Source organism: Hibiscus syriacus, unplaced genomic scaffold (genome assembly GCF_006381635.1).
Source record: "Hibiscus syriacus cultivar Baekdansim isolate YM2019G1 unplaced genomic scaffold, ASM638163v2 tig00110656_pilon, whole genome shotgun sequence".
Classification (NCBI taxonomy): Eukaryota; Viridiplantae; Streptophyta; class Magnoliopsida; order Malvales; family Malvaceae; genus Hibiscus; species Hibiscus syriacus.
The window spans coordinates 362,301-376,344 of NW_024062816.1; the positions used below are offsets into that span (position 1 = coordinate 362,301).

Genomic DNA, 14,044 nt, shown 5'->3' on the forward strand with positions numbered 1-14,044 from the left:
TAGAAATCATCGTTTTTGGTATTATCAATATTTCGACTCTTACAAAATCCGGGAAGAACGTATTCCTTCTCGTCAAGCTATGTTAGCTATTAATTTTAAATATCTTCCTCTTTTACAAGAGTGGAAATTTGATAAACTCTTTGATCTTGAACCCATCGCTTACCATAAACTTGTTCGCATTTTCTATTCTAATGTCGTTTGTATTAAAAACCAAACTAAAACCGAAACCATAGGAATTCGTTCCTACCTCCTAGGACAATTCTTATATATTGACTCGGCTTACATAGCCAATACATTCGGATTAGATAATGATGGTATTTCAAATGAAAAACAGGTTTTAGGATCTCGTTATAAAAGAAGAGATAGTGCAAGTGTCTTAGACCTTCATGAACGTTTTCTTCATCTAATGATGTCTTGGTGGTTTCGACTATCCGGAGGTCGTTATTATACTCTTAGAGCCTTAGATCTTTGGTGGTTACATTGTTTCGAAAACAATATTAAAATTAACCTACCTCAGATTATTTTTGCTGAAATTGTTGAAACCGTAAATCTTGTTCCTAACAAGAAACTCTGTTCATCTCTAGTTTACGGTTGCATTTTGAGTAATATGTTTTCCAAAGCTGGGCTTAGAGTCGGTCTAGATGCCGTTTTCCCCCTTAAGAAACAAATTAATCTTATTTCCTTAACGAGAGCGGGATGGACAAAGGATAAGGAAACCGGTGAATGGGTTCGATCTTCTGCAAATACTCTGGGAGCTAGTTCTTCACGAGCTCCACCAGAAGCTGATGACGATCTCGAGCTTGAGCAATTAATGCGAGATATCGATGTAGCCAAAGATGAGCCTGAGCAGCCCGAGGATCAAGCACAACAAACGCATCAAATGCCTCAATATTTCAATCCTTTATGGAGACATTCGATTTCCGATATGCTACCATGGATTCGTGCTTTACTTCTATAGAGTCTCATTTATCCACAATGGGAGCTCAACAATTATAAATTCTTTGGGAGATGCGTGCAAATAACGAAGCAACCAACGCGCGTATTAATGAACTCACTCACGAAATTGTAACACCCCTAACCCGTACCCGACCCGAGTACGAGTCCGAGATGTGACATTACCTTTTTAAAATAATTTTCCTTATAAAATAACAAAACATTTGAACTTATTTTAGGAAAATAAGATAATATATTATTAAATTATATTCAGTATAAAATTTTGAGGTAAAAAAATGTATTTGCAAACAATAAAATATGTATAAACATTAATCTGCTACAGTACCGTGAACAGTAACCTACTACAGTACCCGAAATGTTAAATTTTCCAGTTTACAAATAGGGAATCGATTCCCCTGCTACAGGGAACCGATTCCCCTGCTACAGTACTGCTACAGTACTTCCGTAAAAATGTACATAAAATTCGTAAAAATTCAACCGTTCATTACTATACACTTACATAATTACATTCAAAACATTAGAAAAGTCGATCAGAGTGTTCGTAACTAACAACTTATTACATGCCAATATACTTTATACAACTAAAATACATACTTTGTTGTTTACTTCTGATTTGATCCCCTAATGATGGTATGCTGCGTTGTTGCTCTTAAGATCGATCTTCTTACTTTTATGTACCTACGTGTAAATCACTTACACGCTAAGTCATAGACTTAGTGAGGCATATGAATATAATGATGATGTATTCCTTATAAATATGAACATGTGATCTATCCATTCAATGATATAACATATAACAATAATAATACAATTACCTTTGATAACATTCTATAAGCCCATGTATATTACTGAGAACTCAAGGTATTCGAGTACATTGAGGTTGTGCACTATTGCTGTCACCACAGCTCGTATAAGTCCCACTGAGTGGCATATGAAATTTGTCCCGAAGGACCTGTGAATATGTCCCAAATGACCTATGAGTTGTCCCGAATGACCTATGAAACCCTCGACTCTTGGCATGCCAACTATACCTATAGCTCTCATATCGTATACTATGGGCATCATTCTGATATTTCATATGTTCATGTGCTCATGTCACTTATCATTTCACATATACATTTGATTTTATTCACATATATCATTTATCAAATCATATGAGCATATATACCTTATGCATGTATCATAATAATTATCATGTATGCATGTTCATAACTATTGTTCTATAAAAATCAACATAGGATTAGACTTATCACAAGTCTTATTCCATTGTACTACCCTTAAAATAGGCACTCACCTTGGCCTCGCTTTCGTTGTTTCAATCCTAACTCTTCGATTGTTCTGGAATAGAATTACGTTTTATATCTACACGAACATAATTTTCGAGACAATTATCAAAAGTCTAAATCTTATAATTTAATACTAATAGCTTAAACGAATTTAATGAACCAAACTTCAACTTTCCTTTAGGGGGGAATCGATTCCCCCCCCCAGGGGTATCGATTCCCTCTGCATAATCTGAAAAATTTACCCATAAATTTACTGTTCAAATCCGAAAATCCTCCATTTTTGCTAAATTTTCTCATACACAATTTCTTCCATCCTACCAAACTTAGCTACAACCATTTTAACTAACTTCTACCATTTCAACACTTTATTATTTCCAATACTTCATTCCAATTCTCAAAGCTAAAAATCATACCCAAATTTTCAACATGTTTTAAATCCAATTTTAACACTCCATATTCCTTAATTAACTTCTTGACAAGTCAAAAATCGTATTCAAACTTCAAAAACTCATCCATATCAAAATTTCATCTAAAAACCCATTTTCCAAATCTATCTCTAAAACACTTATCTTGTTGTCTTAATGTCATATAAGCTTTCCTTTAGCTTATATAACATCCAAACTTCAATTTCCAAGCTAAAAATCAAAGAAACGACCAATGTTCAGATTCTTACCTTAAGCTTGGGTCTTCACGTTTGGAAGAAGAGAAGAGTGAAGAAGATAAGAAAGAATGAAGAAGAGATGAGAGAAATCTGGAAACATTTGTTTCCTACTCAAGCCCCACGTGGTTTATAATATAACCCCATTAAAATTTTTAATTATAATTTTTCATTGCAAATGACCATTTTGTCCTTTAATTCATTTCATATTTACTAACAATTATTTTTAAACTATTTAATTATTCTACTTTAATCACCAAATTCTAAATTTTTACAATTTAGTCACTAACCCGTTATTTAGGATGTTACAGAAATGGCCGCTATGCGAGCTCGTTTTCCTCCTCCTGATCCGGATATGTGATTCTGTGCTTAGCTTTAAAACCTTGAACTAAACGATTATTGCTTCAACTTTTTGGATTGTTTGATTTTGTGACTTTGGATTTGTTTGGATGTTTGAATTTGTGGATTGATTGATTTTGAATTTGTTTGGATTTATGGATGATATGAACTTATATATTTGGTGTGATTTATTCATTATTGCATCATTTACATAATTTTAGCAATATGACCAATTTTGCCATGTCACATTAATTATGAATATTGATTATGAAACTAATGGCTAACGTTTCTCTTGCTTGTGATCTTAGCAGCTTAAAATATAATCAATTGGCTAAATGATTTCAAAAACTTGTTTAGATTCTTTAAAATGTCTTTTTGGTTTAACAAAAAGGGGGAGAAGTGTTAAATGTGTTTTTAAATGATAAATGGGAGAAGTGTTAAAGTAAGAGGGAGTAATTTCAAAACTTGATTTCAAAATCTTAAAAATTACTAAAATGTTTTGTTATATCAAAAAGGGGGAGATTGTTGAAAACATTTTAATATTTCGATATAACAAATTAAGTTAAATGAATTTTAAGATTTTCCAAATGATTTTCTAAGTATATTCGATATAACTATTCGAATATCAAAACATTACTCCAAATCTTTCAAAAATCATTTTTAATCCTTACTCAAGTGTAAAATTAAGTTTTAATCTTAAAACAATTTCAAAATAATTTTACAAAGTATTTCGAACCATTTCAAAGCCAAAAATTCCAGATTGCTCAGAGGGAACTGATTCCCCCCAAGGGGGTATCGATTCCCCCTGAATGGTTTGGCTCCGAGAATTCCAGTATGCTCAGAGGGAACCGATTCCCCCCCAGGGGGTACCGATTCCCCCCTTGTGTAACGGTCGAAATATTTGAATTTTACACTTAGGGAACCGATTCCCCCACGCTCCAAGATGTTTTATTAATTGTTTTCACACTAAAACGACTATATTATCTTCTCTAATCATCCCCAATGTTCAGAAATGATTCAAGGTGTATTTAAGCAAGCTTAGAAGCCATTGATCAACAACAAGAAACATCAAGCAACTAGAATCAAGAGAGAATCAAAGAGAAAGCATCAAACCTCAAGTCTGAGCATTTCAAGCCTATTTTTCATTCAATATTCATTTTGCTTTCAAGAACACTTATTGTGCTCAATTGTATTTATTCTTGAGTGTTCTTTCTTTGTTCTAGAATTGTGCAAACATATTTGCCTTGTGAGGTTTTTCTTGTAAGTTTGCAAATTTGTATTTCTCTTTGAGAAAAGAGTGTTCTAAAGAATTGGGGTATATTCTTGAGGGAGTTGTAAGGTTATCTTTTTGGCCTCAAAAGAAAGAACAAATTAGTGAATTTGTTGGAAAATCCTTAGTGTGGATAGCTAAGGTAGTGGACGTAGACTTTGGTTGATAAAGTCGAACCACTCTAAATCGCCGTGTAATTTCTTTCAATTTTCTGCAAAAGCTTCCACCAAAATTTTTGTTGCCAATTCACCCCCCTCTTGGCCGATTCCGTCAATCGATTAACTCAACAATTAATAACTTCCCATTACAGACACACATATGTACACTGTATCTGAAGACTGTTTCAACTATGTATTTATTTATTTATATATGCATTGCATTTTATCTTTATTTGTAATTTTCTGACTGTCGGAGGTCTTCCACGGAAACTGCTCTCAACCTGACGTTGGGGACAGCCTACTACCCTATCTTCCCTACCCTATTGTATATGGGAATAGGATTTTGTTATTGTTGTTGTTGTTGGGAAAAAGAGAGAATTAAATACCTGAAAATAGAAGTCTTGGGAATCGGGAAGAGAACCTGAAAAAAAATTAAAACAATTTCTAAAACGTACAGGGACTAGAAATAAAATAAACCAAAAGAACATTGACCTTATTACTCTTGCTATGAACCGGCTGGTTCGATGCTTGTGATGGAGCTAAAAGAAAAATGACATTAAAATCCATACGCAATCCTCCTCCTGGGCATTTCATGTCGTAATTAACAAAATCATCAAGGATAATCAAGTCAATTGGTCTCCAATACCTCAAAAACACGCTCAAAATTCAACGAAACACTTCACCGGAGCCCCAACCTTCACCTTTACTTTTGTCAACACAAAGAGAGTGAGATCTACACAAAAAAAGGGAAAAAATCCCAATAGGAAACCCTAATTCTTCGAATTGATTTGAACCGAGAGCTTAATAAGGATGAGCGATTTCAATCTCGCTCTGGTAATCGTCGCCATAGTCGTTTGTGTACTAGTGTTCCTTTTCAATATCTACCTCCTCGTTAATTACCAGCACCCGGATGACGCTAACCAAGCCTATTTCCCCAAATTCGTGGTTGTTTTTGGGCTCTCCGTCGCTGCCATTTCCATACTCATGTTACCGGCTGATGTCGCCAACCGGCAGGCATGTAGGCACGCGATATACAACGGCGCGTGTAATCTCACCTTGCCTATGAAAGATCTCTGGCTCGCCATTTATATCGTAGATGCCGTGCTCGTTTTCTTTGTAATCCCGTTTGCCATGTTCTTCTACGAAGGAGACCAGGATAAGTACGTGTTTCTAGGTCTACGATTGTTAAAAATTATTGATTATATTGATGGATTGCTCTACTCTTAATTTTTGTTTTGTTTATTTGGTTTTTGATTGCAGGAGTGTTGGCAAACGGATAAAGAGCGCGTTGCTATGGGTTGTGACAACTGCAATAGTTTGTGCACTCCTTCTTGGCATACTATATGGTTTGGTTATCCTTTCCCCCCTTTTCTTTAATTTCTTTGGCATTTCTTTTTTAATTGAAAAGTTTTTGCGAGCCATGGAAGCATTGAGCTTGATGTTAATATAGGAATAGGACCATGATATTGATCACTGGAATACTCGGTTAATGTTTTGAATATAAATTTTTATTAAGGTGCTTTTACAATTTGTTTTACATTTCTTGAAGGTTTGTTTGTGTAGTTTCGGGTTTTATCATAGCAGCTGATAGTCATACCCATGATTTTATCATTTTGAATGGTGTATCAGGGCTAGTTGGAAAGGTAGATTTTACAGTTAGGCACCTGTCTTCTGACACTACTAATTTCCCCAGTAATTGGGATTTCACTAGCAGTCAGCCATGTATTGGTGGATCTGGTGCACAAGCTGTGTCGGTTAGTAATTCCTTTATTCTGTATAATATTCTTTTTTATCTCATGATTTATGTTCTTTTTCATCATCTTTCTTTTCATTACAGTGCTCAGCATATACTGCTAGTGCATCTTCGGAGAAAACATGGACTATGCGCACTACATTTCCAGAATATGTTGTTGCTCTTGCTACAATTGTTGGATCTGTTCTTTTCTCGGTAAGTTTCTTTCAAATTTGAGTATGTTATTCTTGTGTTTGGAATTTGGATAGCAATTCTAGCGTGGAATGTTCTATGTTTTGTTAGAATATATTGCTTACATCTTGAAATTTTGGTCAGATATTTGGTGGTGTAGGTATTGCTTGTTTGCCTCTTGGGCTTATCGCGTCATTTATACGCCGTCCAAAAGCTGTTATCACTCGCTCACAGTATATTAAGGTGCTGATTGATATTGCTTATGATGCTGCCAAACTGCCATATGAAAGCACGCAATGCTGTAAGAAGATAGTATTGATATTCTCATTGTATTGTAATTGATCTTGTAGGAAGCTACTGAACTTGGTAAAAAGGCAAGAGAACTGAAGAAAGCAGCTGATGCACTTCATCAGGAAGAAAGAAGCGGTTCAAAGGGTCGAAAGTGGCGTAAAAATGTTAAGTCTGTGGAAAAGGTCTATGCAAAGTCCTTTCATATTAATTTTTCATTGAATTATATTTTGTGACATCAGTTGTAGATCACTCTAGTTCAAATGTAGATTTTTATTGAGTTTTCCTATTACACTTAAAAGATCTTATTAATTCAACAATTTGGCTTGTATTATAATGGTATTATTTGCAGATAAGTTATATTTTGACCATGATATTAACTTGCGGCAGTTTCTTTTGTTGTTTCTCAGTGAAGAGTTGAAGTTAATTGAGCATTGCTTTTTAGGGGATGATAAAATAAACGTCTAGTGGTCTTTTCACATTTTGTGGCATTGTTCGTTATCCATGGCTAATTATATTGTTATTTTCTTGATTAAACCAGGAATTGCTTCAACTGGAAGAAGATGTAAAGCTACTGGAAGAGATGTACCCTCAAGGAGAAAAGGTATCTAATTTGACTTGCTCGACTTCAAGTATGCATGGCACTTGGTTATGGTCCCATCCCCCTCTTCCGGTATTAACCCCCTTCCCTTGACATTTCAGGCTGAAACATCCTGGGCCTTGACTGTTCTTGGATACTTGGCAAAACTTGTGTTGGGAATCCTAGGGTGAGTGCTTACTGCTTAGATAATTTATTTTCGTACCAATATGGCAATTAACTTAAAAAAAATCCCAAGTTTTATTATTGTTGTGAATTAGAAATTGAGTTTGGATATTTTCATGCACTTTATGGAGGATAGTGATTATTGTAAATACACTATAATAACGGGATATTTTGAACTGTGAGCTTGATTTATGCGTGAAATAGAAATAAAATGCTGCTATTCTTAGAATAAGGGATCACAATAAACCTGTTTAAGTCTATTTAAATGTGTTAAATTGATGATGTTGGCCCCTGACTAAAAGGAGTTTATCTAACCTGCAATTTGCCCTGCACTTTGTTAGGTTAATTGTTTCAGTGGCTTGGGTTGCTCATATTGTCATATACCTTCTGATTGATCCACCTCTTTCTCCCTTCCTGAATGAGGTTTTCATCAAGTTGGATGATATATGGGGTAATTTGTAGACCTTGTTTGAGTTTATTTCTTTCTATTTTGCTGCTTTTAAAATTTAAATAGATATATATATTTTATATTTTGCCAGGTCTTCTGGGTACAGCAGCATTTGCATTCTTTTGCTTCTACCTTCTTCTTGCCGTGATTGCTGGTGCAATGATGCTTGGTCTGAGATTAGTTTTCATTACTATCCATCCTATGAAGTAATGGATTCCATGTAGATGACATTTTTTTAATTTTCTATCATTGAGAAAATCACCAGCTGACTAATATATGTTTAATGGACTTACGTAGGTGGGGAGCTACTCTAATGAACTCTTTTCTGTTCAATGTGGGACTTATTCTTTTGTGCTCTATAAGGTTGGTGACTTGGCTCATATATTCAATCTTGTTTCCATGTTATCTCAAGGCACCTGCTATTAGATCATTGTTGAAAATTGAAATTGTATCTCTATGTTTTTGGTTGGTAATTGAAAATTGTATTAGAGAATTACATGCTGTTATATAAAGGGAGCTTGTTTTCAACATCATCTGATGGGAATGTTGTCTGTTTTTGCAACTTCAGTGTCATACAGTTCTGTTCTACAGCATTTGGGTACTATGCTCAGGCGACCGCTGCCCAGGAGATATTCGGCCATACACTGCAATCTCTTCGTGGAATTAAATATTTGTACAAGTGAGTATATACTATTTTCAAATCACTGTTTTACCGTGACCAGACTTGTATGTATTTAATCATATTCTACTGATGTTTGAATTGCCATTACAGGTACAACGTATTTCAAATTGCGTTCATCATTCTAGCTGGGTTGACCTTCGTGTATTATATTGCATTTGTAAGTTTCGGGTACCTCTACTTTTCCTGCTTGTGCTCACTAGATTTCAAGATCTGATTTCTAACTTGTTTTCTGTTTGGAAATTTCAGGGGTGGAGGAGAAAAAAGCCTAGCGGCAAATTCCAACTTTCATCTTAAGAAGGTTTTCCACGGAAGATGAAGCATCCTCTCGAGCCATCAGAATTCTCCGTTTATCATCCTTACTGGAGTGTGTTTCGTTATGCGCGGATGACAACATCCTGGTTTTGCCGTAATGTGGAAGGTTTAAATGTTATATGTAAGTCCCGTCCGATTTTAAATTCGAGTGCTGCTACTGCTTGTCTTGATGCTTTGCTTTCCTCTCCTTTTGTATCTATTTGCTATTTTTTTTTATTTGATTAATGCTTACACATTTTGGCTTGGGCATGTAATTGAGATAATACTTGAGAGTTGATTCATGAGAACGGGGTTTTGTCGAACTCGTTTTCATGTAATTGTAACCTTTATGGAGAACAGAAATAGTTAAAAGAGCAAATTTATTATTTTGTTGGAAACATACGGAAATTCCCAGATAGTGTGCTTGGGATTTGAATCTTGATGTTATGAATGGAGAAAATTGGATTGCGAGGATTGTTTCGATTCGGGTTGGTCCATCTGAGACCAGTAACTCTACCAAAAAGAATATGGTTTCAAGTAAAATAGTTTAAATCATTTAGAAACGTATGTAATTATTCTTAGGTTTTGCTTGCTACCATCATTGGGCTAGTGGCCAGAAATCTACGCTTATTTTCTTGTTCGCTTCGTTACGTCCAACTCGTGTCAATGTGTTGTCTCGGTTGGTACAAAATTTTGATCTTTTATATCAACGTTTAATATTTTTTTCTTTAACTTTTATTTCTTATAAGTATACTTGTAAACAAACTATAAGCACTGAACTTACACGCGTCTTCTCCGATAAGCCCTGAAGATCAGATCAAAAGCGACACAGTGCCCATGGTTTTATACCTGATGAACTATCAGTCAAAGGCATTCAACTAGTCATTTTGTCTACTGGGGCAACAAAGACGTTATTGAAACCAAGCTGGTCAATTCTAAATTTGAAAATCTGGTCCTAATCACCTTGAATCTAAATCCGCTTAAACTAAAAAAGAGAACTAAACTTATCTATCCCGAACATAAAATCAACATGAATTCGAAATATGAACTGTTTGAATCAGAAACCACAGTAAACTCGAAATATAAAAAAAAAAATATGATTAAGATCCATTTGCACAATGCAAAACATTAAGGTATACTCATACCTTGGTTGCTGAAAGAGGTCCGGGTGGACCAAGCACGGGTGTCTGTCTTTGTTGCAGTCTCAGACAAAAGTTAAATTCGGTCCTGTTTGTCTTATGTTTGTTTTGGTCTGATTCTTGTTGTTGGGTTTATGTTTTTATATCAACAACAACAACAACAACAAAACCCAATTCCCATATGTATGGGGTAAGGGGGAGGTAGGGTAGTAGGCTGCCCCCAACGCCAGGTTGGGAGTAGCTTCCGTGAAAGACCTCCGACAGTCAGAAAATTAAAAATATAGATAAAATGCAATGCATATATAAATAAATACATAGCTAAACAGTATTCATATACAGTCATTAAAATCATATGTGCGTTTGTAATGGGAATTAATCCCTGTAAAATAATCCCTGCGAAAGAATCTCTGCATATAGACAGAAACATAAGACCCAACTAAATTTAAAAGAGGAAACATGAAGAGAATGATAAACAAACGTCAACGATATCAAGCCCAGTTCCAATCCTTCATAAATACCAATAACAGAAACGTATAAAAAGTATAAGTCATGGAAATTACTACAAAGGCATTAAAAGAAGACAGAGATGATACACCCTATAGATGTGACCCACACTACTCGACTACCCTAGTTTTTAGCCTCCATATTTTCCTATGAGAGGTCATATCTTCGGTAAGGGCTAACTCCATCAAATCAGATCTCAAGCAGTCTTCCCACTTCCTCCTTGGTCGTCCTTTCCTTCTGGCACCGTCGACTGTAATCGACTCTACCCTCCTGACCGCATCCGACGGTAGTCGCCTAAGGACATGCCCAAACCACCGTAGTCTTCCCTCCCTCAATTTTTTGGAAACAGACACCACCCCCAAGGACATCCTAATAGCAGAGTTTGTCGTCATATCCCACAGAGTCCTACCACATGTCCATCGAAGCATTCTCATTTCTGCGGCCTCTATCCTCCTTACGTGATCCTTCTTGGTTGCCCAACATTTTGATCCATACAACAGCGCTGGTCTTATTGCCATTCTATAAAATTTTCCCTTAAGTTTTAGAGGCACCTTCTTGTCACACAAAACTCCAGTAGCGGCCCTCCACTTTAGCCATCCCGCCTTTATACGGTGTGTAACGTCGTCATCTACACTCCCATCTTTATGTATCATAGACCCTAGGTACTTGAAACAATCATTTGATGGGAGAACGTGTCCTTCTATGCATACTTCTGTATCAAGACCGGAATTCATGTCAATGGATGGTTCAGAGGCAGCCGTCAGTAGTAACCACTTAATTCATCGTGCAAAAAGAACAGAGGTGGGAAACCTTTTATGCCTCATTTACTTCATAAATTATAGCCCTAAATGCTCTGCATGACACCAAATTTAGATGGGTAAAAGGAAGGCTCCACTAAAATCTAGAAAAATAAGATCATATTTTATTTTACTAATGTACCCAAATTATGAAGCATTAGACTTGATTTATATTACGAAAAAAAAATTGATTTACATGGTACATGTCATTGTATATTATTTATTCACTTATTAATTTAGGGCTGAGTGTTCGATCGGATCGAGTCGAATTAAAATTTTTTGAGTTATTCTGGTTGACGAGTCCTATTTTACAACTCAGAGTTGACTTGAAACTTTTTGAGAGTCGAGTCGAGCCAAATTTTTGAGTTTTTTTGTTTAAATTTAATTGTAAATATTTTATAATATTATGATATTATTTGATTCCAATTTAAATGGTTTTTTATAGTCATATACAATACATATATATTTCTTTATATTTTTCTCGTATGTGATATACATATATCATACAGAGCCGACAGTCGAGGGGCTCGACTCAAACGTGAAAATCAATCCACTAATTACTACAAATTTTGAGTTATTTGAGTTACTATTCGAGTTGCAAAATACAACTCGATTTCAACTTACAATTTTCTCGAGTCGGGATTAAGAAATTACAACTCGAAGTCAATTCGAGTTGAATTCTCTTGAGTCTAATCAAATAAAAAAAATTGATTTTTCAATTTGAATCGAGTTTTGTTCACTTTTACATATTATCGATTTGAAAGCTCAACGCCTAATATATTTCTGTGCATAAATCTAAGTAGTAGATATGTGTTTTTAATCTTATAATAATTATAGTTACTTTGATCCATGTTTTTAAAAATATTTTAACTCTAAATATTTAATTTTAGAATAAATAAACATTCCATAGATGGAAATTATTAGTCAACAAATGATTAATACTCTAAAATAGAGACATTTTTATTCAAATGAAATGTTAAGGGTTAAAATAATTTTTAAAATGAATAAGAGTCAAAGTGACTATTTAATCAAATATTAAGGACTTTTTGCCCTAAAATAAAACGTCAAAAATCAAAATGCTCTCAAAAAAGAATAAAGGTCAAAATGACTATTTAATCAAACATTAAGGACATTTTTAATATTTAATCAAATATTCAGTCTATAATTTTGTTTATTTCTCATCCAAAATAATAATCATAAATTGTTATTATTCTTTTTGAGTAAAGTACACGAATGATCTTCCAACTATAGGATGCTTTTGGTGAGTCTCTTAATTATTAAAAGTTACAAAATAATATTTTCACTATAGGACGTTACTTTGTTGAGTCATCTGACTATTAAAAGTTGAAAAATAGTCACTCGACTATTCATATGTTTTAAACTCGTCCTTTTCAATAAAAAAAAATTGACGACAATCTGAGTTGGACATTAACTTGATGATTGAGATATAATAAAATATGATCCTAGAATCTCAAACGACTATATCTAAATCAAATGTTAACGTTCAACTCATACTATTGTCAAATTTTTAAAGAGAAATGACGAATTTGGAACTTACGAATAGTCGAATGACCATTTTTTAACTTTTGACAGTCTATGGACTCAACACAACAACGTCCTATAACCGAATGGTCATTTTGTAACTTTTAATAGTTATGATATTCAACAAAATAATACCCTAAAATCAAGGGACCATTTACGTACTTTACCTTTTGTTTTACATTTGATAGCGAATTATTGCCATTACTATTTTTTAATCTTTATACGCTCAATAAAGAAGGATTGCTGCCCATGAACCATCCGAATAAAAAAATTAACTGACTCTATTTTCATATGTAATGGGGTGAGGGGGAGATAAGGTAGTAGGTAACCCCCAACGTCAGGTTGAAAGCAGCTTCCGTGGAAGACCCCCGACAGTCTGAATTTATGAATTATCCACCGTGGGACTCAATCCCACAACCACAAGGTTAAGAGTCATACGCTCTACCAACTGAACTGGACGGGCAATTCGAACCATCCAAATAAAAATACACTCAATTCCCACTCCCACCTACCATCCATTAAACTCTCAAGAATCAAACCAAAAAAACACGAGACGAATACAACGGCTTTTGTCTGAAACAAAAGCACAGCAACATGTTTGGTCCAGGCAGACCTGTCTTTGTTCTCTTTGGATCTTCCATCGTTCAGTTCAGCTTCAGCAACCAAGGTTGGGGTGCCATTCTTGCTCATACTTTCGCTCGCAAGGTATTGTATATATATAAGCTGTTGCTCTTGGCATTTATAAGTTTCTGGGTTTAATATTTTAAGCACAAATGAGAGTGATTTCATTGGTATCCAGATTTGGTTTCAACTTAAAAAAAGCTTTGGGTTTGATGACATCTATTCTGGGTTTTCTCCTTTGATGAAACGGAAAACAGATTCAAACCTTTTAGCGTTTTTTCAAAAGGTTTTGAGCATCATTTTTCTTTCAAGGAAGAAGATGATCCATGCACGTAGATTCCAATTAGCACAATTTTAAGGAAGAAGACGATTCATTTTAC

The 14,044-nt window shown here is 34.8% G+C and overlaps 1 protein-coding gene and 1 long non-coding RNA gene across 2 annotated transcripts; one reads left to right on the forward strand and one right to left on the reverse strand.

Moving 5' to 3' along the window:
- Window positions 1-1,600: 1,600 nt before the first annotated feature.
- LOC120137360 lies at window positions 1,601-2,954 on the reverse strand. The gene is made up of 3 exons (XR_005517428.1): window positions 2,914-2,954; window positions 2,249-2,316; window positions 1,601-1,632 (listed from the first exon to the last, which is right to left on the reverse strand). It is a non-coding gene; the product is annotated as an uncharacterized LOC120137360 (long non-coding RNA).
- A 2,375-nt stretch (window positions 2,955-5,329) lies between these two features.
- Window positions 5,330-9,497, forward strand: LOC120137277 (LIMR family protein At5g01460-like). Its single transcript, XM_039153073.1, has 14 exons — window positions 5,330-5,825; window positions 5,926-6,011; window positions 6,295-6,419; window positions 6,503-6,613; window positions 6,734-6,832; window positions 6,940-7,062; window positions 7,419-7,481; window positions 7,580-7,644; window positions 7,982-8,091; window positions 8,180-8,294; window positions 8,386-8,451; window positions 8,657-8,767; window positions 8,861-8,927; window positions 9,017-9,497. The coding sequence occupies exons 1-14, from the start codon at window positions 5,476-5,478 to the stop codon at window positions 9,062-9,064; spliced, it is 1,539 nt and encodes a 512-aa protein (XP_039009004.1). The 5' UTR covers window positions 5,330-5,475; the 3' UTR covers window positions 9,065-9,497.
- Window positions 9,498-14,044: the final 4,547 nt, after the last annotated feature.

Coding starts and splice junctions, on each gene's coding strand:
- LOC120137277 (XM_039153073.1), top strand. CDS start 5,476: ATGAGCGATTTCAATCTCGCTCTGGTAATCGTCGCCATAGTCGTTTGT. Junction 6,833..6,939: donor CTCGCTCACAGTATATTAAG/GTGCTGATTGAT, acceptor TTGATCTTGTAG/GAAGCTACTGAACTTGGTAA. Junction 8,092..8,179: donor CAAGTTGGATGATATATGGG/GTAATTTGTAGA, acceptor ATATTTTGCCAG/GTCTTCTGGGTACAGCAGCA.